A 20395-nucleotide genomic window follows, 5' to 3' on the forward strand; every position below is an offset into this window, starting at 1 on the left:
GGTGAAGTCGATGAGGAGCTTGTTTAGTCGGGCAAAGAAGAATGTAGGGAAGAGTGGATCTGGCCGAGTCAACCTTCAACCTGCGGAAAAGTGGGCCTGGGACAATTTTGCTTTCATGTCATCGTCTGTGACAGAATTATCCCAAGACGTACTTGGACCAGGTGAGGGGAAGCTGTTGACGACTCGAGTGACCCTGAGGACCCTGAAGAACCTGCTCCACGTCGAAAGCGCTCACGCCGTTCTGGAACTGCTACGACTGACTCAGGTGCTGGTCCCTCCAGACCTATCCTTCCAGGGTCCCATCCATCGGAAGGGTCCTCTTCTGAGAATCCAACTCATGCTGGCAGGGTAGGTCAATGCTGTGAGTCTTTGTGTGCCCAGATGGAATCCATGTTCCAGCGGTTGACGACGCCTAATGCGCACTTCTGGGGTGCCATTGATTGGCGGATGCGGAACGTCAGTTCGAGGGGATTTCATGACTTCCAGAGTCGGGTCTGGAAATTGGCTGATGAAATCATAGAAGCTGAAGGGGCCCAGGGACCCTCCAATAGCCAAATTCCAGACGTGCCTGGTCTTGCAGGTGGACTCCATTTGCATGGTGCAGCTTCCAACTTCCCCAGTATGTCAGCGGTACTCCAGCAGGCAGCGCCTGCAGATGACGACCCCTTAAATTTCTGGGTGATGCAGGATCCAGTGATGCATGAACTCCAACCTGCGGCACTACCCCCACTACGAGCCTCACCCAGGAAGGCCACCCAACCTAGGAGGCACCCGCCCCAGGACCCCAGCACCTCATCTTCGAGCTGTTTCTCCAACCTCGACCTTTAAGTTCCTTGGTGCAAGCCAAAATGATAGGCCCTTTTCAGGGCCACCCAATCAAAATATATATTTACCTAGTTTCCTACTCTCCCCACAGGCACAAACACAAAACAAACTTCTCCCCTCCCCCCTCTCTCTTCCCCCCCACCCCCTTTCTGTCAACCCCACCCCACCCTCTCTTTCTCTGCCACCTCCCCTCTCCCTCTCTGCCTGTAGGTCTGTCTCCCACCCACACAGACATTTCAACCTACAGTCACACACCCAAGCACACAAAGGAACATTGATTTGATAAGACACCCACAAGCATCTCATTCCGGAGAGGAGGGTGGGGACGCAGGAGGAGTTGTAGCAAGTCCAGGGTCAGCCGGATCAGCAGGGTCAGGGGCTGCAGCAGCAGCAGCAGCGTCGTCAAGGTTCGCAGGGGCATTGACGTGGGCCTTATCCCATTGCCATGGGACAATCCCTGCAGGACTCCAGAAGAAGTCAGCCAGAGTCTCCCTGACTCGCTTTCCAGGGTTGTCTGCACGACGTGCTGGTGGCTGAGGTGTGTCGTCCCAGATGACATGCTGTCTCCAGGCACCAGGCAGCACTTCCCTGTTGGGACCTTCCCTGTCGACTGCTTCCACAGGTGGTGGCTGACGTTGGAGCAGGATGTTGTGCAGTACAAGGCAGCACTTGAGTACAGCCCTCACTCTGCGTGGTTTCAACTCCATGGTCCTCAGCAACACCCGGAAGCGTTGAGCCAGCAACCCAAATGCATTCTCCACCAGCCTTCTTGCCCGTGACAGCCTCTAGTTGAAGATGAGTTGCCGGACCTCCATGGAATTCCTGGAGTAGGGCTTCATGCAATAGTCCCGCAGAGCGAAGGCATCGTCACTGATGATGTAGTAGGGTACATTGGTGGTGTCTGCCGGATCATCTGTGAGAGGGCAAGGAGCTGGTCGATTGATGGTACCATCTTCCAAATCAGATCGCAGCGACGACTCAAGGAAGATCTGGGCGTCTGACATATGCCCTACTCCACCGACCTCCACCCACAGGAACTTGTAGTCTGCGTCCACGAGCACCAGCATGGGGATAGAGCAGAAACCTTTGTAGTTGTAGTACAGGGACCCACTATTAGAGGGTTTCTTGATGGCCACGTGCTTGCCATCCAACGCACCCATGGTGTGGGGCATGTTCCAGCGGCTCCAGAACTTGTCGGCAATGGCCTTCCACCCCTCTTCGGTCCACTCCAACTGGAAAGCCTCTGCCTTGAAGGCGTTGGTGATGGCATTACAGACGACAGGCAAGAAGACGCAGATAAAGGAAAATGAAACTCGGAATGCGTACCCCAATGAGTGGTAGCTATCTCCTGTGGCCAGGAACCTCAGGGTGACTGCCAGCTTCAGACCAGGCTCGATGGCTTGTCGCAGACGGGTGTCTTGCTTCGTGATGGCAGGTCGAATCGCGTCCAGGACTTCCAGGAATACATCTGGTGTCAGCCTTGTATAGTTCCGGAACATTCTGGCTTCAGCGGTTTCAGCATTGCCCATGTCTATGTTCAGCAGACTGTAGTAGTGGCTCAGCTCCCTCCTCCTTGCCTCAGTGAGCCAGTGTTAGACCCATACGGTTCTCCTAGGACGTTGTCTCACATCCTCAGCCTCATCCTCCCTCCTATGCCCAAGACCACAGTGATGGCCATGGTGATGATGAAGATCATGTTGAAATCTCGCAACACATAGTAGAAAATAGCGATCCATGGTGACGAGTCAAGATGGACTGAATAGCTACCCCGAGAGCTTTATTTATACTATCTTGGAAGTTGAGCCAAGACCCACACCAACTACATGTCAACTTTCCAAGTTGAGCACAAGTTAACGCAACAGTTGTTGGCAGTTGGTGGTAGTTGCCAGTAAAAATGCTGTATAAAAGCGCCCAGCGCTTGCTGTGCATGTGACGTGGCCGGGAGGCGGGGCTTATTTTAAAAACAAACAAACTGCATTCGCAAGGGAGTTGAGGCAACCTGAATTCGGTAACTAGTTGACCAACGTTGAGCGGAGATATCGTTAGTTGACGCTCAACTTAGCTCAACTAGTTGAGCTAAGATACCGGCCTAGTGTAAATGTAGCATAAGAATCGTCTTTCTGCCCATTGAACCAATGATGGTTTCTTTCAAGCACTCCGCTGAATCCAGGCTTCACACTCTAGGTAGACAAGCCACTAAATGTGGGTCCACAGCAGTTCTTGCAGCATGCTCACAAGTCTCCTTACTCATTGTTTGGCATCTTCATCCATCACTGCAGCCGTTGGGAGATTCTTCCGCCTGCTCCAACATTGGGATGACCTCTTCATATTTGACCCATACATGGTGGCTGGTTCATGGGCACCAGGTGTATCCCACCACAGACTAGTGGGCCATGTGCCCCACACTTTATGTATGGGGGCCAGCAACCACCTCCCTTAACTCACTCAGTACGGCCAGTCCTCTCTTCTCCTCTACACAGACCCCTCGGATGTCCAGTGGGTGTCTCAATGACCCAACCTTTAGCTTCTGTCGTCAGAATTGTGGTATTCTTTGTCAACATTCACCTCTTCAGTACAAGAGCCTTCCGCTTGCAATATTTTGATGATGGTAATTGGGGTTAAACGCTGTTAACGTTGTCTCTTTCGCCGTTCGTATGGAGAGAGTTAAAAGCCATCTTTAATGATGTGCCAAATCTGGCAGAGATTATCCCTCTCCAGATCAGATTTTCATGTTGGGGTTTACTCCCCACATGTGACAGGTAGTGCTGGATTACATGGTTACCAGCAGCAGAGGAGAGCCTCTGACCTGACTGCAGGCAGAATGAGCAGAATAAGACTCACCTTCAGAAACTTGTACAGTAGGAAGGTGAACCAGTTGGTCAGCATTTTCTCTGCAACAGACTCGTTTCTGCGAAGCAACAATTTGGGAGTGTTCTTGCTTTCCACAGTCTTCTCTATCAGTTCTGCCAGCAAGGTCTTCAGAATCCTGAAAGATGCAACACTACTCTTTGTGATCCATTCTATCAAAAAATGCAATCTTGTGCATGAAAGGCATGTAAACACTATTTGGAAAATAAAACAAGCAGACTTATCACAGCCTCGAAAACCTTGTGAGTGCAAAGTTCCAAGTACTTGCAGAGAAACCCATTTTGTTCTCCTGTACAAATGTTGTCGTTTTTTTATATCATAGTAGTCCCTTAAAAAACAACTACGTATTAATCAAAACTAAGGTTTCTGAGCAATTTGATACATCAACCACCCCTCCCAACCCCCATTTTTCACAATCACTGTAGAGCAATCTATGTTAGCATACATAAGTATGAAAGAACAACAACCTTGACATATAATCTGTTTGCATAACTTTCCAAAATACATGTTGTTTTTTTTGTTTTGTTTTTTATATCATTCAATGTTTTCTCTTCAACAAGAAAACTTAAAAACTGAACAAAATAAAGGAAGCAAAAACTATCTAAAGGTCTGCAGCAGCTGAAATCACTTCTGCCATGACTGTTGACTGACAGCAGACAGCAATCACAGAACTCACTCTGTGGAGTATTCCATCTGTGTCTGCAGTGCCACGCTGATAAGGGATGCCACATTGACTCGGTCACGCAGATGAAAATTCTTGTTGGCCTCCAGGGTGCGGATGAAGGTGAGCACAAAAGTCTTGTTGCTGATCAGGCCGGCAAACTGACGCAGGCCCCGCTCCACACTGTCCCCACAGTACTGTGCACAGTCAGTCACACTTCAGTCAGTTACAAGTGTTGTCCACATCAGCTGATGACCTGGTAGGACTTCAATCAAACAGCTTTAAAAGTCTAATCAGCTGTGGTACCCTGTATATGTGCAAACAATGATTATAATTAAATTCCCACAATCCTAAAATATCACTGTTCATAATTATCAATTGCTAGGCTAAATAATTTCCATGCACATGCATTTGTACATATTTATATCACTGCACACACACATGCATACTGAATAATGCTTGTAATGTAACTCATCATGAAGGCTGTCTCGGACTGCATACTATTGTAACCCTCTACAAAAGATTTGAGCAGGGAAAAAACACCCTTTAATAACTGTAATGGGAGTGACAGAATTATTTCTCTTTCCCATCTGTTACTCTCTACTCAACTTAGTTCTTAGAGATTGTTACAAAAAGTTAAATATCATATAAGCTGATTATTTGAGCTGAATAAGTTGATATATTATTGTTTAGTAAGTCATTGATCAATAATCTGCAATTTTGCAATAAAAGTGATCAGTAGGAATCTGATAGTAAGACCGACTGGTGTCCAGAAGATCTGTGTTGGAGAGCATCAGTGGTATTGTGGAGAGAGCTGCTAAATCCAGGTGAGAGAAATGATATGAAAGTTAAATGGGAAATATGGTCTTAATGATTCTATTGGTGTGTATTTTGAGTAGATATTTGTTTTATTTTTTCAGGAATGTTGTTGAATAAAGAAGCGGTCTGTTTTCAAACATAAAATTAGGTCAAGATAGTCACCATAGTCACCACAAATAGATTGGTAGGTCATGTACGGTTTTGAATCAAAGAGAACAGAATTTCTTGTGTGCACAAACTGTATAATGATAAGTAAAGTGTAAAGTAATATACATCAAGAAGTTAACCCCTAGGCTGCCTATATGATGAGACAACTTGTCAGCGCAAGCATGTACGCTTCGCCGCCACAATGATGAGATAACTCGTCATCAAAATATTCTGACTTTTCCCTGGTTTGCATTCAGTTCATTGACAAAAATACTGGTAACGTTTGGTTGGGGAATCTTTCTAGATTCTATTCATAGTTAGAAACACCATCTACATCATGAGGAAGTCCTTTATTTCTTGGTCGGGTTAATGGCCGTAGTGTTTGCCTGACTCCTCTCCTCACACGCTCAACAAAATGTCAGACTGACACCGTGCTCAAGACATGCGATCATGGCGAACTAAATCAACCAGGATTGCTTTCTTTGGCTGATGCTCAGAAAGAATTGAAACCTAAATTCAAAGGAGAAGACAGTGATGAACATTTATCGGACGATTTGATAGAAAATAAAGGGAGCAATCAAGAGAGTGGCCAAGATACGACTATCAGTAAGTGATGGCAGCTGTACAGCTGTAGCAGATGACAGAAAGTGACCAAATTATTTGCAGGACACAGTGTGAGTGATTTTCTTGGCACTCAGCCAACGCAGTCTGATGAGAACTGGATAAAGTGACTGTGTGAGAGGGGTGAAGAGGAGGGGGGGGGGTGGAGACTAAAGGGACGTGGCCTCACATCCATATTATCACTTGGAGAAGTCACAATGCATTGTGTATCTGTCTCTTGTTTAAAAAAAAAATTTCATTGTGGTTGTTCTAGTATGATTTTGTGTGTGCAGATATCCATTTGTCCAGAAAATATGATATTCTAGTGCAAATTACCTGACTGATGTTTGTAATGAACAAGTTGAAAATGTGACAAAAAACAAAACACTGATTTCAAAACAAAAGCATATCACTGAAAATATATATAATGGGAAAATATTATGTGTTTTGTATTCTTTATTCATTTACATTTCAGAAAATATATACTTTTATGGGTCTTTCTCCAATAACAAACAGCACATCATTTTTTGAAAATTTATACCCGTTTTTTGTGAAAAAAAACCCTGACAAATAGATTTTGCTCAAATCTTATTTTCCTGGCTGCGAAACAGTTAAAAATTTTCTTTTCACTGCGCATTGCTGGTAATGGAAATATTTATTCATCAAGACTTGCTATAATCTGTAAGTAGAAAAATGCGTGTTGGATGTTGGTGGCAGACTTGATCACATTCTTTTGCATTCCAATCTGATTGGCTTAGCAACGACCCTGGAAAGATCTCTGGTTGGTTGAGCCACAACTTGTGAAATGATGCTGTTTGATAGTGCTGCTTGGATACATCCAGGTGAATTGTTTAATGCGAAAATGTGATGTTTTGTTTGCATACATTATCTGAACTATGGAAATGGTTTGGCTATCCAGGAATAGCATGCCCTGGTTTTGTAGACCTGCACCATGCAGCGCAGGAAGCATGTGGAAGGGGTGGTTTCCAAATGCCCAGAACAGACCATCACTAAGCGCAGCAAGCAGAGATGGACATGGTAAACTGTATTGTGGAAGAGGTGATTAAACGGTTGCGTAGTAAACCAACTACAGCAGTACTGAAGGAATCCTGCTTCCATTGTGGTTTGACAGGCCACCACTGAAGAGAGTGATGAAACCCAAACCCAGCTCTGGTGGCTGAGAATGATACCAAGTGGATAAATTTGAGACAGCTGTTCAACCCCACGGGTTTCATTGCCAAGGGATGACTGGTGGACCAGCAGAGGTGACTTGTCCTGCTGCAAAGAAGAGGGTGACCGACAACACTGTGTTGCACACTGCAGTCCAGTGTGCTGACCAATGACTCTTGACACTGAAACCTGTGAGGCTGAAGAGCAATATGAAAGTGACTGTACCAGCTGTACTCAGAAAAGTACCTGACAAAGATGTAAAAGAAGCTGCTCATAAAGAAATGTGTTACACAAAAATCAAGGCGAATAGAATCATAGCCCAAGAAAAAAGAAAATACTGGTCACAATTCTGTTTGAATGAAGTATCTGACCATAAGGATATGAAGAAAGTGTGGGCCAAAATGAAAGAAATGAAATCAGGCATTGTTCTGCAAGACTATCCTATTAAAACAAAAGATAAAGAGTTTCTGTCCCCTCAAGAGAAGGCCGAAGAATTTGTTTGTATGTATTCTAAAACAGGCAGTGTAGATAGTTTGTCAACTAAACAAAAGACTTTAAGAGAGGAAGAAGAAATCAGTGACAAATATAGAGATCCTACCCCACAAAATGATAATACAATCAATTCGGCAATAACTTTACATGAGGTAAAGAACGCTATTCATTTGTTGAGTAACAAAAATGTGTCAGTTGGTAAGGATGTAGTATCTTACACCATGTTAAACCATTTGCCAGAAAACTGGATAATTATATTACATACATTATTTCAAAAGTGCTGGGAATGTGGACAAATCCCTGAGGTATGGAAAACTTCCATTGTAACTCCTGTATTAAAACAGAGTAAACCTCAAATAGAAGCTTCCAGTTATAGACCTATTTCGGTTACCTCCCACGTTGGGAAAGTCATGGAGAAAATTGTAAATATTAGAATGGTGTATTACCTGACAAAAATAACATAATTCCGTCAGCTCAAACTGGATTCAGGAAAGGAAGATCTACAATTGATCATGTGACCCGTCTCACTACCCAAATTAAAAAACAGTTTTCTAAGCGAAAAAGTATCCTTGCGTCCTTCTTCGATCTTACTAAAGCTTATGACCGAGTATGGCATAGCAGACTGTTATTTAAGCTGAAACAAATTGGTCTGTCGGGTCATGTTTATGACTATGTTAAATCCTTTTTAAGTGGGAGATATATAGTGGCAAAAGTGGGAGTAACTTTATCAACCTCTAGGCCTATAAACATGGGAATCCTGCAGGGTTCCATTATTTCTCCATTGTTGTTCAACATTATGCTTTATGATTTACATACATATTTTTCATCATCTACCATGCTGGCTCAATATGCTGATGATATTGCTATATGGATTCAGACATCCTTGAGGAAAAGGACAAGCCTACATTACATCAATTATGTACAGAAACATTTTCAGGGTGAACTTGATAGACTGAGTAGCTATATGCAATCTAATGGTTTTGAGTTTTCTGTAGAAAAAACACATTTGATCCTCTTTAATAATGGTTATAATCCCAGCAAACTACCACAATTTTTTTTAGGAGGACGTGAAATATTTTTCAAGTCGGAAATAAAATTTCTTGGGATCCTATTTACTTCAAAACTAAACTGGAAGAAACACATTGATTCAATGGTGACTAAAGCAGTTAAAAGTTTAAATTTCTTAAAAATTGTAAGTCACTCTCCTTGGGGACAAGACTCCAAAATTCTTTTACATTTAGCGACATCTCTCGTGAGATCAAGATTGACCTACGGTCAAGAAATTTTCTTTTCTGCTCCGCCGACATTTCTAAAGAAGGTGCGAATAATTGACAGTAAAGCTGTGAAACTGGCTTTAGGGGTACCTGTGCATACTAAGACCTCAGAAGCCTATAAGCTTGCGGGTATTCTACCACTAGATGAAATCAGAAAATTAAGTTCTGCTAAATATATTGTGAGATGTACAGCAGTGGATAATTTTGAGGAATTAAATATTAGGTCTGATATTGATTTTCCAAAAAAATGCACAAAATAATTCAAATCTACAAACCATTCGCACATATGTGTCAGATATTTCAAATTCTTCAGACACTGATTTGCATGACATGGCACCTCATGTTCTGGTGCCACCTGCCCCTCCCTGGGAGTTAACAAAAGTAAACGTCAACATAGGTGCTTCTGACACAACAAAAGGAGAATCTCCACATATAATAGCAGCATCTGTCAGAATTGAATTAGAAGAAAATTTTGATTATTATTTAAAAGTTTACACTGATGGCTCGGTCCTGGATGATAGCAGTGCAGGATCTGCTTTTGTCATTCCTGACCTAAAAACAGAAAAATCATATTATTTAGGTAAGGGACATTCAATTTTTACAGCTGAATTGGTGGCCATCCTTATGGCTTTAAATCATCTTGTTGATATACCAATCGTAGTAAGTAATATCCTATTTTGTGTTGATTATCAATCTGTCTTAAAAGGTTTGCTCCTTTTTGAGAATAATCAAAGAGAAGATTTATTGTTTGAAATTAGGTATTTATTGCACTCCCTATTTGTGAAGGGTACAAATGTTGATTTTTGTTGGATACCATCCCACACTGGATTCCGTTATAACGACCAAGCAGACAGGGCAGCAAGAAGGGGAGCAAAAAATCATATAGATTGTATAAAAGTATATTGCCCATTGTCATACAAGGAAATAAGCAATATACTAGAAAGAGACTTTTATAGGTGCTTGAATTCAAGTCTAAAACCTCGTCAGTTGACTCTCTCAGACTTTGGTCCGATTCGCAGACCAATTCTGAGTTTAGCTCTCAGACTATTATCAAATTCATTACGGACCAAGTATTGTTCTTATGTCAAGTGCATATGCTTTAGTAAACTGACAATTGAGCATATAATTTTTCACTGTAGCTTGATGAAGCCTTTTGTACACGAAAGTGTGTCTTCACAAGTGACTGAGAACGTTGATGTTTTTGACTTTTTGCATTCATTATCAGTTGTTTCGCTTGTCAGTTTAACGACTTCTCTTTTACGAAGTCCTTTAAGTAATTTCCTGTAACTGTATTTAGAGGGTTTTTTGTTTGTTTTGTTTTTCTTCCAAATTTCACCCACTTTTTTACCCTCATTTGCCCAGTTTCCCCCAACCCTCCATTCATCCACATCTCCCACCCCTTCTAACCGATAATACTCAGATGCATTCAAAAATACTTTAACAAAATGTCTTCAATCACCGATTTGTGTGACGGGACATTAAACAAAAATTCCTCCTTCTCCTGTACCAGCTACTCAAACAGTGGAGTTGGGAAGGTTCATAGCAGGCTCTCAACCAGTATCACGACACTTGGTGATCCGTCCACATCCAAATGAGAATCTGCCAAGCCATCTTTCAGCACTGACTACAGAGTCCTTGTCACCTGACCAGTGTCAAGTCCGAAAGTCTTGAAAAACTGTCATAACAGACATGCTGTTGAACAGATACTCCTGGTTGAAATGGAGTTTGAGCAGCCCAGTGATGATTCACAAGTTGTGTCAGAAGGCATATGACTCCAAGTATTGGTGGGACAAAGGTGTGAAGCACTTGTTACAGTAAATGGGGTGGAAACAAGGGGCCCATTGGACATTGGATCACAGGACACACTGATCTCAGAGACATTTTCTGGGAAGACACTGCCTTTGCCTTTGAATTCTTTGGATACAGATTTACAGGTAGTGGGTGCTGGGGTCCAAAATGTGCCTTACTTGGGGTTTGTAGATGTGTCACTGATTTTGGACAAGTGCACTGTAGGCACTGATGTGATTGTTATAGTTCCAGGCCTTGAAAGCCCAGACACTGACTACAGGAGTCCCATACTGACTGTGATTGGCACCAATGCATTCAGAGCCTGGGCCAGTCACTGTCTAAGTTCACTGGGGGATGGATTTTTTTTTAAAGGTGGTTTAAGAAGTGGCTTTTATATGCAAAAATGTGGCAATTAAGGATGTTGCGGGGTGACTGGGGTCAGTGAAGGTGTGGGAAAAAGGAGTTTAGATACCAACAGGGGAAGCTGCAGAGATTAAAGTGGTGGCTATGGGGATATCCACTCCCACACAAATGTCTGTCCTTGAGCAGGAACCTGTGAGCAGTTCTTTTGGAGAAAAAGTAAAGTACCTGTTGATATTTTGCATTTTTTAAAACTGACTGTATAAAATGTTTCAGAACATGATGTATTTTTGAAAAAAAAAGAAGTGGTAGCTGATGTGTTTGCCATTTGGGCTGAGTTTGCTGTTGATCTTGTTGTATGTCAGATGAGAAAGGTTATTGTGCGTGAAAATGCTCACGGTCGCATCTGTACACAGATTGGGGTATATGTTGGGTGTTTGAGGGAAGGTGTTGCCCAACAGGAATCAACAACCATGAAATTCAGCTTTGACGATGACACCCCAGAACAGTGGTGACAGCAGTTCAGCAACAAGCTCCAAGCCTACACTGACATCTTCATCCAACACATATCAAATATCGGCCACATAGAAATGGAAAAATATGACCCTGTGCTTGAACCAGGACAATTCCTCCTGAATAATTCTCAACAGCTTATCACTTTGTGTGTGTGTGTGTGTGTGTGTCTGTGTGTGTGTGTGTGTGTGTGTGTGAGAGAGAGAGAGAGAGAGTGTGTGTGAGTGTGTGTTGTGTGTGTTGTGTGTGTTTACTTGCCTGGTTGATTTTTCTTTCTTTCACTCTGTTTTTAAAGTAATATTTTCATGCTCTGACTGTTGTCTACGAAAAGGAGAATCTATTTTCTGTGCTATCCTGCATGCGAAATGATGCTGACACAAACAGATGAACAAATGAGCAAGCATGAAATGAAGAACATTCTAAATAAATGTGACAGAAAAGGTGACATCAAAACAAACATCAGAACTATTTGGTCCAGTTTTCACACTCATTACATGAGGATAAAGCATTGTGAAACATCTTTTGTTCTATCACATTTATGTAGAGAGTTGAATCATTTTGATGTTATTCCCAACATCCTTCGGGAAAGGTTCCGTTCAAGTCTTACTGTAATATATTACGTTATATAATATCATATTTCTGTTTGAGTTATACACATTGCCTTAATTTTGTTGTTTGCTATTGATTCCAATGTTGATTCTGAGGTTGATGCATTGCAATGGTCCATCTTATGTGAAATACAATAAATAGATGTGTTTCACTGTCATTACTGTTTTTATCTTCACTAATGCCACTGTCATTATCATGATCATCATTGTCATTTCCCCTCCCCCCCCCCCCCCCTTTCTCTTTTAATAATAACAATAATGGATACTTATATAGCACACTATCCAGAAATCTGCTCTAGGTGCTTTACAAAAACGCTTTTGTTAACATAAAACATTATATCTATGTTACATACACACACCAAAATGTGACTACACACACACACACACACACACACACACGCACACACACACTACATACATACATTTTAACATACATGTGTATCTAACAGCTACCCTAACACATACGCACACATAGGCAGGCACAAACTTACATAAACACACGCACACAACAATACACATTCATATACATGCATGTAGTTATATACACATACATATGTATACACACATAGTCAAGCACAGCTAACGAAAAGGAAGTGGACCTGCCACAATTGAACTTATTGCTGAGGGAAAAGGTGAGTTTTGAGACGAGATTTAAAAGATGCGAGGGAATCAGAATGACGGAGGTTATCAGGGAGCTTGTTCCACGTCTTTGGTGATTGAAAAGAAAACGATCTGTGTCCATAGGTCTTACTTCTGACGTGAGGTATCCTGAGAAGTCGAGTATCAGAGGAAGAACGGAGCTGGCGAGACGGGGTATAGATATGGATGAGTTCAGAAAGATACTTGGGGCCAGATCCGTTGACTGCAGAAAAGGTCAGAGTGGATAGCTTATAGTCTATTCGATCAGAAACAGGCAACCAGTGGAAAGACTGAAGGAGAGGAGAAACATGGTCAAATTTAGAAGCTCTGCAAATGAGTCTGGCAGCGTTATTCTGAATTCGTTGGAGTCTGTCTAACATATATTTGGGAAGGCCGGCCAAAAGAGAGTTGCAGTAATCCAATCTTGAGAGAACCAGAGAGCATACAAGTGTCTTGGTTGCATCAGTTGAGAGACAGTGGCGGATAGAGCTGATTCTACGCAGTTCCAAATAGGCAACTTTACAGATATTCGAAATGTGCTGTTGGAAAAAAAGAGACTGGTCTAGGATTACACCAAGACTGCGAACAGAGGGAGAAAGTGAAACAGGTGTGCTATTGATCAGAACAGAGTCATGAAAGGAAGGATGTTGACGAAACTTCTTTGGACAGGTTATCATAAATTCAGTCTTATCATCATTTAATTGCAGCTTGTTGAGAGTCATCCAGTCCTTTAGGCCAGCAATGCACTCCTGTGTTTGAGTTACCAGTGCATCAAATTCAGCTACGGAAGCCGACTGATAAAGTTGTGTGTCATCAGCAAAGCTCTCATGCGACATCGCATGATGACTGATGACATCCGACACAGGAGCCGCATACAGCACGAAAAGAACAGGACCTAGGACGGACCCTTGTGGGACACCACATTTCAAGGCAGATACTCTAGAGTATCTACCATTTACACACACTTTCTGTGTACGATCTGACAGGTAAGACGTGATCTATGCTAGTGCAGTGTCACGAATACCAAAGGAAGTTTTAAGTCTGTTCAAGAGGATAGAGTGGTCTTTTCTTTCGCTCTTTTCTTTTTCTCTAATATTTGCATTGGGAAATGACATAAAACCAACTCCGATAATAAAGGAAATATTTCTGATAAAAGTAATGGGAACTTCCCCCTCTTTCTCACACATTGGGGGCGCCCCCATGATTTATTGCAATTGAGAGAAAACATGGGATGGGAATGACCACACTTTCTCGCAATCCCACCATTTCTCTCAAAGTGAGAGAAACCGTGGGATAACTAATAATCGTGGACTTACAGGGGTCATGCTAAAATATGTAAATGAGAAAAATAAAGTGTAAATAAATAATGACAAAAATGAGGTATACAGTTCTGGTGATACACACTGATGGCCACACTAACCTGCAGGTCTCTGATGACAGGATGGTCCTCAGAGCCAGGGAACATGATGCGCATACAGTATGAACGGTAATCCCAGAATGGGATGGTCACCTGACCGTATGTGTCACTCGTCAGCTCGGTCATGTCAGTCTGCAGCTCCGCAAATGCTGAAACACGATACTGACAATTACCCTTTCATTTGGTTGTCAGAACTATGTGATTGTGCCACTTTCAACAGGCTGTGCAACAGTTGCAAGGAAGTGACATTTCATTCATATTCAATGCTTTCCATCCACATGAAACCATTGGCATGGAAACTAATGAACGCATCAGCCATGGAAGACTGGTCAGCTGCATTTATGCAGCATGTCACTGTGTAGTATGTGTGCACCAGAGCAAAGACTAAAGTGAAAACTACAGATGTCTTTTTTTGTTTTTTCACTTAGGACTTAGTTCCTCTCTCAGTAATCTGTCAGGTGACAAATGGTGACACTTATCCCAGCTGGGGGGATGCAGTGTGGGGGTAGTAACGGGATTTTTCACAGTGATTTTCTTGTGTTTTTTGTAAGAAATCATTATTTACCTGTCTGCCAAATTTAAATTATGGTATAAATGCAGGGGGGAGGGGTGGGGTTTTTTTGGGGGGTAATATAGACCATTTTCCCTTCTTTGGGCCCTATGTATGACTTTTGGAGGTATATGTGCTTAAAATGGCACTACATCCACATATTTCATCACACAGTTATATTTCTTTATGTCTACAGAAAGGGAATAGATTGAGCGATTCCATGAAGGACTTTGAATTGGATTAATACCATAATAGCTTGTCACATGATCAAATACTTCCGGTGTACAGAAAATGCTCAAACGCGAGCAACTTGGTCACTGGTTGAAGGATTTCTTTATGTGCATGAGATAACTACTGACATGATTAAGGGTCTGGTGTTTGCCTTTGTCACATCTGACCTTGCAGTTGTGAGGAAAGCAGTGATGGCCATTTGGCAAAATGAAGAGTCCCATAAGAATGCAGTATGTCTTGGTTTGTTTCACTCCACTATGGGAAAACTCACAAGACATGATCATCGTTGGGCATCTGTGCCAGTGGCTCTTCCACTGAAACCTTAGTGGCCAGGAAACACAACAATCGTGCCATCAGAGCCCTCATCAGTGTTGGGAGCTCTGGGGAGACTTTTGTGGGACAGTTTCTCAAAAAACTCACCAGGTGCAAAGGAACTCTCCAAGGACGCAAATGGGCATCTTAAAACCCCAAAATGAAGACAAAAAAGTATGCTATTAATATAGGAAGTTCAAGACATAGGTTCTTAATGGCAAGAAAGGAAAGATAGTATGGTCTGATAGTGCATATGAACAACTCAGTGATACTTTCTGTAATTCAGTATGGATGACAAAAGTTAAATTTTGCAATTAACTCTAAACTGTCTGCTGTCTGTGTTTGCCAAACCTTTCTCAACAGCCAAAGAGGGGATTTTTTTGTTTGTTTTTGTTTTGTTTTTCAACACTGTCTGGATTCTTTAACTTCATCTGATGTTATTATGTGAGACAGGTAATTATGGACAGAAAATCTGACCAAAATATACAGCAGATACTGTAAAAAATATCCCTGCTGTGTATGTGGGTGTATGGACACATGAATCATTAACACTGTTGTTTTGTTTACCAAATAAAATGTTGTTGCAAATTGCAGCATCGCATTATTTGAAATTGTGGAGTTTGGGTCAGAAATAGAACATCCTGGATACACTTTTGCATTTCATTCTTGATTGCACAAGGTTGAACAACATAATATGAAGCTCTACAAACCCAATTTTAGTCAAATGGAACACTTCACTAATAACAACACACTATTTTTGCTGACCAAACACTTTTGCTACAACAGAAAAACAGTGCATTTTTTTTATTTAACCATACCCTGGTATGTTCATACCATAATTCATTTTTGGCAGACAGGTACACGTGGATGGAACATTGATCAAACGTTTTGGAAAACATAATGAAAAATCCCCCCCAAACCCCTACCAGGGCAAGGGGGAGTTATGGTCACCTGAAGGACTACAGTTCTTTGATACTGAAGAATGGCCCTGCAATGACTACATTCATTTTCATTTTATTCCAACACTGTATTTTGATACAATTCACACACACACACACACACACACACACACACACACACACATATCCACACATGCACAGATGCATGCACATGCACACATACACACATGTGCATATATCCACAGACATAGACACACATTGCACATGTACTCACACACACACACACACACACACACACACACACACTCATTAGCCACTCTGTGCTGTCACTTATTAACCACTCTGTGCTGTCAGCACTGACCTTCTTTACACTCATTAGCCACTCTGTGCTGTCAGCACTGACCTTCTTTACACTCATTAGCCACTCTGTGCTGTCAGCACTGACCTTCTTTACACTCATTAGCCACTCTGTGCTGTCAGCACTGACCTTCTTTACACTCATTAGCCACTCTGTGCTGTCAGCACTGACCTTCTTTACACTCGTTGGCCACTCTGGCCTCCAACATGTCCATCTGAATCCTCATCTTCTTCATCATATCATCATTGCGCCGTGACTTGACACGGTACAAGATGCACACGATCACCAACACAATCAGCAAGACACTGGCACCGACAGCAATGGCGATGATGGCGGGGAAGGACAACACCTCTGGTTCCTCATATCGCAGCACACCCACGGGAAACGTCAGGTTGCCCACAGTCACCTGTGATGACAAACACAGGTCACTGATCATTCAAACTCCATCACAAGACTAATGCATTGTTAACACACCAGTAAGTGATATATGGATATCATCTTTTCTAATATTCCAAGTTTGTTTTTTTTATAACTTCAAGGCCTGACTAAGCGCGTTGGGTTACGCTGCTGGTCAGGCATCTGCTTGGCAGATGTGGTGTAGCGTATATGGATTTGTCCGAACGCAGTGACGCCTCCTTGAGCTACTGATACTGATACTGATACTAACTGCTATGAGTTTTTGTTGTTGACAGAATACAAACAATTAAACCACGGCAGTTTACCCTCTTCCAAATCTGACTATTAAGTTCAACTGTTCTTTGGCACTACTAAAGCTGGCTTGTGCCAGACCTTTGTACCACTCACGGCCTCTTTCTCCCTTCCCGCCGCTTCTTTCCCACGCTTTCGCACTGTGCTGTTGTGTGTGTATCGAGCGGGCATGCTGTGTTTAGTGGTGTTAAAACTGATGTAATTTTTGACATCAAGTTTTCAGAAACTAGATATTTCTACATTTTGTTGTTTAATGTGTCTTGTGTAAGCTGGAAAAATTTGGGACAAAATATAGGTCTGTGAGTAAAGATTTTACTTGTTATTTCAAGTGTGTGTAACTGCTGTGTGCTGGGGTTCACTGAGCCAGCCAGTGAAGATCCCTCACCCGCGGTGCACTGGTGAGTGTTGATGCTGACACGCTTGGGAGAGGGAGGGGTGGCTGGGGCCGGGGGCATAATATTTATTTGGCTTTAATCTGAGACCGTATATTTTTTTTTTAATGATAATAACAATACAAATAATAATAATAAAGTGGTGTAAGTTGTTGAAGTAACAGATGATTGTATGTCATTTGGAATAATGATGAAGAAGTAGAATAAATACGTTACTGTTGTAGCAAATAATTGTTTGTATATCAGCATTACTTATCAGTTAGTCGTAGAATCAATTAGTTGTAGCAACAAGCAGTTGTCTGTCATTCTTATTGTGGAAAGTAGTAGTTGTTTCAACAACAAATACTTGTTTGTCGATATTATCTGTTTTGTTCGTGTCGGTTTTATTTTGGGGGGTCGATTCCATCTGAGATGGATCAAAGTGATCATTCACTATCTGAACATTTAGAGCGTTTAAATTCCTTATGCAGACTGTGTGGGAGAAGGTCCAAGAGATCAGAAAAAGATAGGAGCAAACAATAGAAAACATGTGTCAGTGTTGCTTCAGAGATCAACACGTTTTTCAGCTTGAATGTGTTGGAAGATTCGGAGGGAGTGCACTCAAACTCGATCTGTGCTTCTTGTTTCACAAAGCTACAATTTCTACCAAAACGTGAAAACGCATCCACAACAATAGCCCGCACGTCAGCAGATATTGAAACACTGTCATATTTGTGGTGTCACTTTGACCCCAGTGTCCCAGCCAGCCAGTGTGCAGCTTGTTCACATTTTCAACAGCAGAGCAAAGGCGGACGACCAGAGAAAAAACAAAAAAAAAGTTTCAGTTTAAGACCAAGCCCCCAACCAGACCACCGGCCTGTTCAAGACATTTCCTTTTCTGACACCTTGAATTCCACTTCAACGCCAGTTAAACATTTTAAAGTTGCACCTAAACGGCTTAGGCGAGTTCGCTCTGGTGTAGATAAAGCACTGTCTCCATTCAAAAATCACATTCTGAGGCCTTTGAGTCGTCTGAAGGCCCAGTGACGAAACCAGAGGAAAGGTATTTCACAAAATGTGCCTACATTAAGCTGTCAAAGTCCAAAGATAGAATGACCATCAAGTGCCAAACTGGTGGACAACCACTCATCTTCCAAAAAATAAGGAAACCCCAGAAAAGATCATCACAGGCCCCAACACCATGGAGAAAGAAGAGAGCAAAAGTTATGAACAAAATCCGGCTGAATGTATCCGGAGACACGGAACAAGATGCAGCCAAGCAACAGGGCACAGAACTGAAGACAGCATGTAAGGCACGGAAACAACTGGTCCTTAGTGAGGCCCAATGTGCCCCAGTGTCTGTAACAGCAGAAGAAGGTGCAGCAACGCGTTCAATACTAGGCATCAGTTTGACAAAATATAGAACGCTGAAATGTCTCTACAGAAGGCTTGGGGTACATTACGCCAGTGAAAAGAAAGAAAAAGCAGCACAACTGAAAGCACAGCATGCAGGAGTAGAAGGCCAGATGAGAACTCTAGAAATCTGGAGTAAGGATGCAAAGGAGATGGAGCTGGTTCCAACACCTTGTGCAGGAATCAAGAATGTCCCAGATTATGTTACCAAATTGCTGGATGATTATGACAGTCAAGGTCGACTGTCATGGCATGATGGCAGCATTCCTGAGGACGAAATTTGGATTAAGATTGGCGGTGATCATGGTGGTGGGTCATTCAAACTGATGCTCCAAGTAGCAAACCTAGTCAATGCCAATTCCAAGTTCAATACTTGTGTCTTTAATATTGCTGAATGCAAAGACACTCCAGAGAACTTGAGAAGGCTACTAGGTCCATACAAAGACCAAATCACTGAACTTGAGACCATGCAGTGGAGAGGCAAACAAACAGGCGTTTTTGTCTTCGGGGATTATGAATTCTTGACCAAACTGTATGGCTTGTCAGGTGCACAGGGAATCCATCCATGTCTGTACTGTACGGCAACAAAATCAGTGATCCAACACCCCCCCCCCGAATGCAATGAAGGAAGCATCAAACTAAGGTCAGTCGCTCAAATCAAGAGCGATTACATGAAGTATCGCCGTGCAGGAAAAAACAAGAAAAATGCACAGTTGTACAACAATGTGGTCAGACAACCAGTATTAGGACATAGATCTGGAGCAGGTGACACCACCCTACCTTCATATCTTGCTGGGCATTGTCAAGAAACATCACGACCTGTTGGAAGAACAATGTCATAATTTGGATGAACAGCTAGCAAAATCAGTTGCCAGTGATAGAGACGGTACCCAATTTGACAGCTTCTCTGCACCATTTCAGAAACATGTCATGGACATCAAGAAGCTCAGGGGGCAGCAGAGTTATCTGAAAAATCTCAACTGCCAAGCAAAATGCAAGAACAGCAAACAGCTTCAGAAAAAGATTGAGAAACAAAAAGAAGTTATCAAAGAAACAAAAACAAAAATGACTTCATTGCCAATTCGAACTGGGCCAATTGCTGCAAATCTGGACAAGACTCTGCAGGAAAACAGGATCTGTCCCCAAGCTTACCATGCAAGGGCATTGGTTGGGAACCACTGCAACAAATATTTGAATGAAGACGTGTACAGAAGTATCTGTCAGAGTGTCATTGACAAGACTGGTGAGGTCACCAAAAACAAGGACATTCAGGAAAGGGCCAAAGTTATCTGCGGTAAATTTACTCATTTGAACTCTTTTTTTTTCATATGTGCATCAGCGCATATCACACCAACAAGCCATCTGTGAAGAT

General features: G+C 42.3%; 1 protein-coding gene across 9 annotated transcripts in view; it reads right to left on the reverse strand.

The window, feature by feature from the left end:
- Positions 1-20395, reverse strand: part of LOC143284774 (plexin-A2-like) — a 561646-nt gene that overhangs the window by 52030 nt on the left and 489221 nt on the right. For all 9 annotated transcript variants that reach the window (XM_076591753.1, XM_076591756.1, XM_076591755.1 and 6 more), the window contains 4 exons: positions 16703-16937; positions 14185-14330; positions 4370-4551; positions 3667-3811 (listed from right to left, as the gene is read on the reverse strand). In XM_076591753.1, coding sequence (XP_076447868.1) covers positions 3667-3811; positions 4370-4551; positions 14185-14330; positions 16703-16937 — 708 coding nt within the window. The remainder of the gene's footprint in view (positions 1-3666; positions 3812-4369; positions 4552-14184; positions 14331-16702; positions 16938-20395) is intronic.

The sequence above is a fragment of the Babylonia areolata genome, chromosome 8 (genome assembly GCF_041734735.1).
Source record: "Babylonia areolata isolate BAREFJ2019XMU chromosome 8, ASM4173473v1, whole genome shotgun sequence".
Lineage (NCBI taxonomy): Eukaryota > Metazoa > Mollusca > Gastropoda > Neogastropoda > Buccinidae > Babylonia > Babylonia areolata.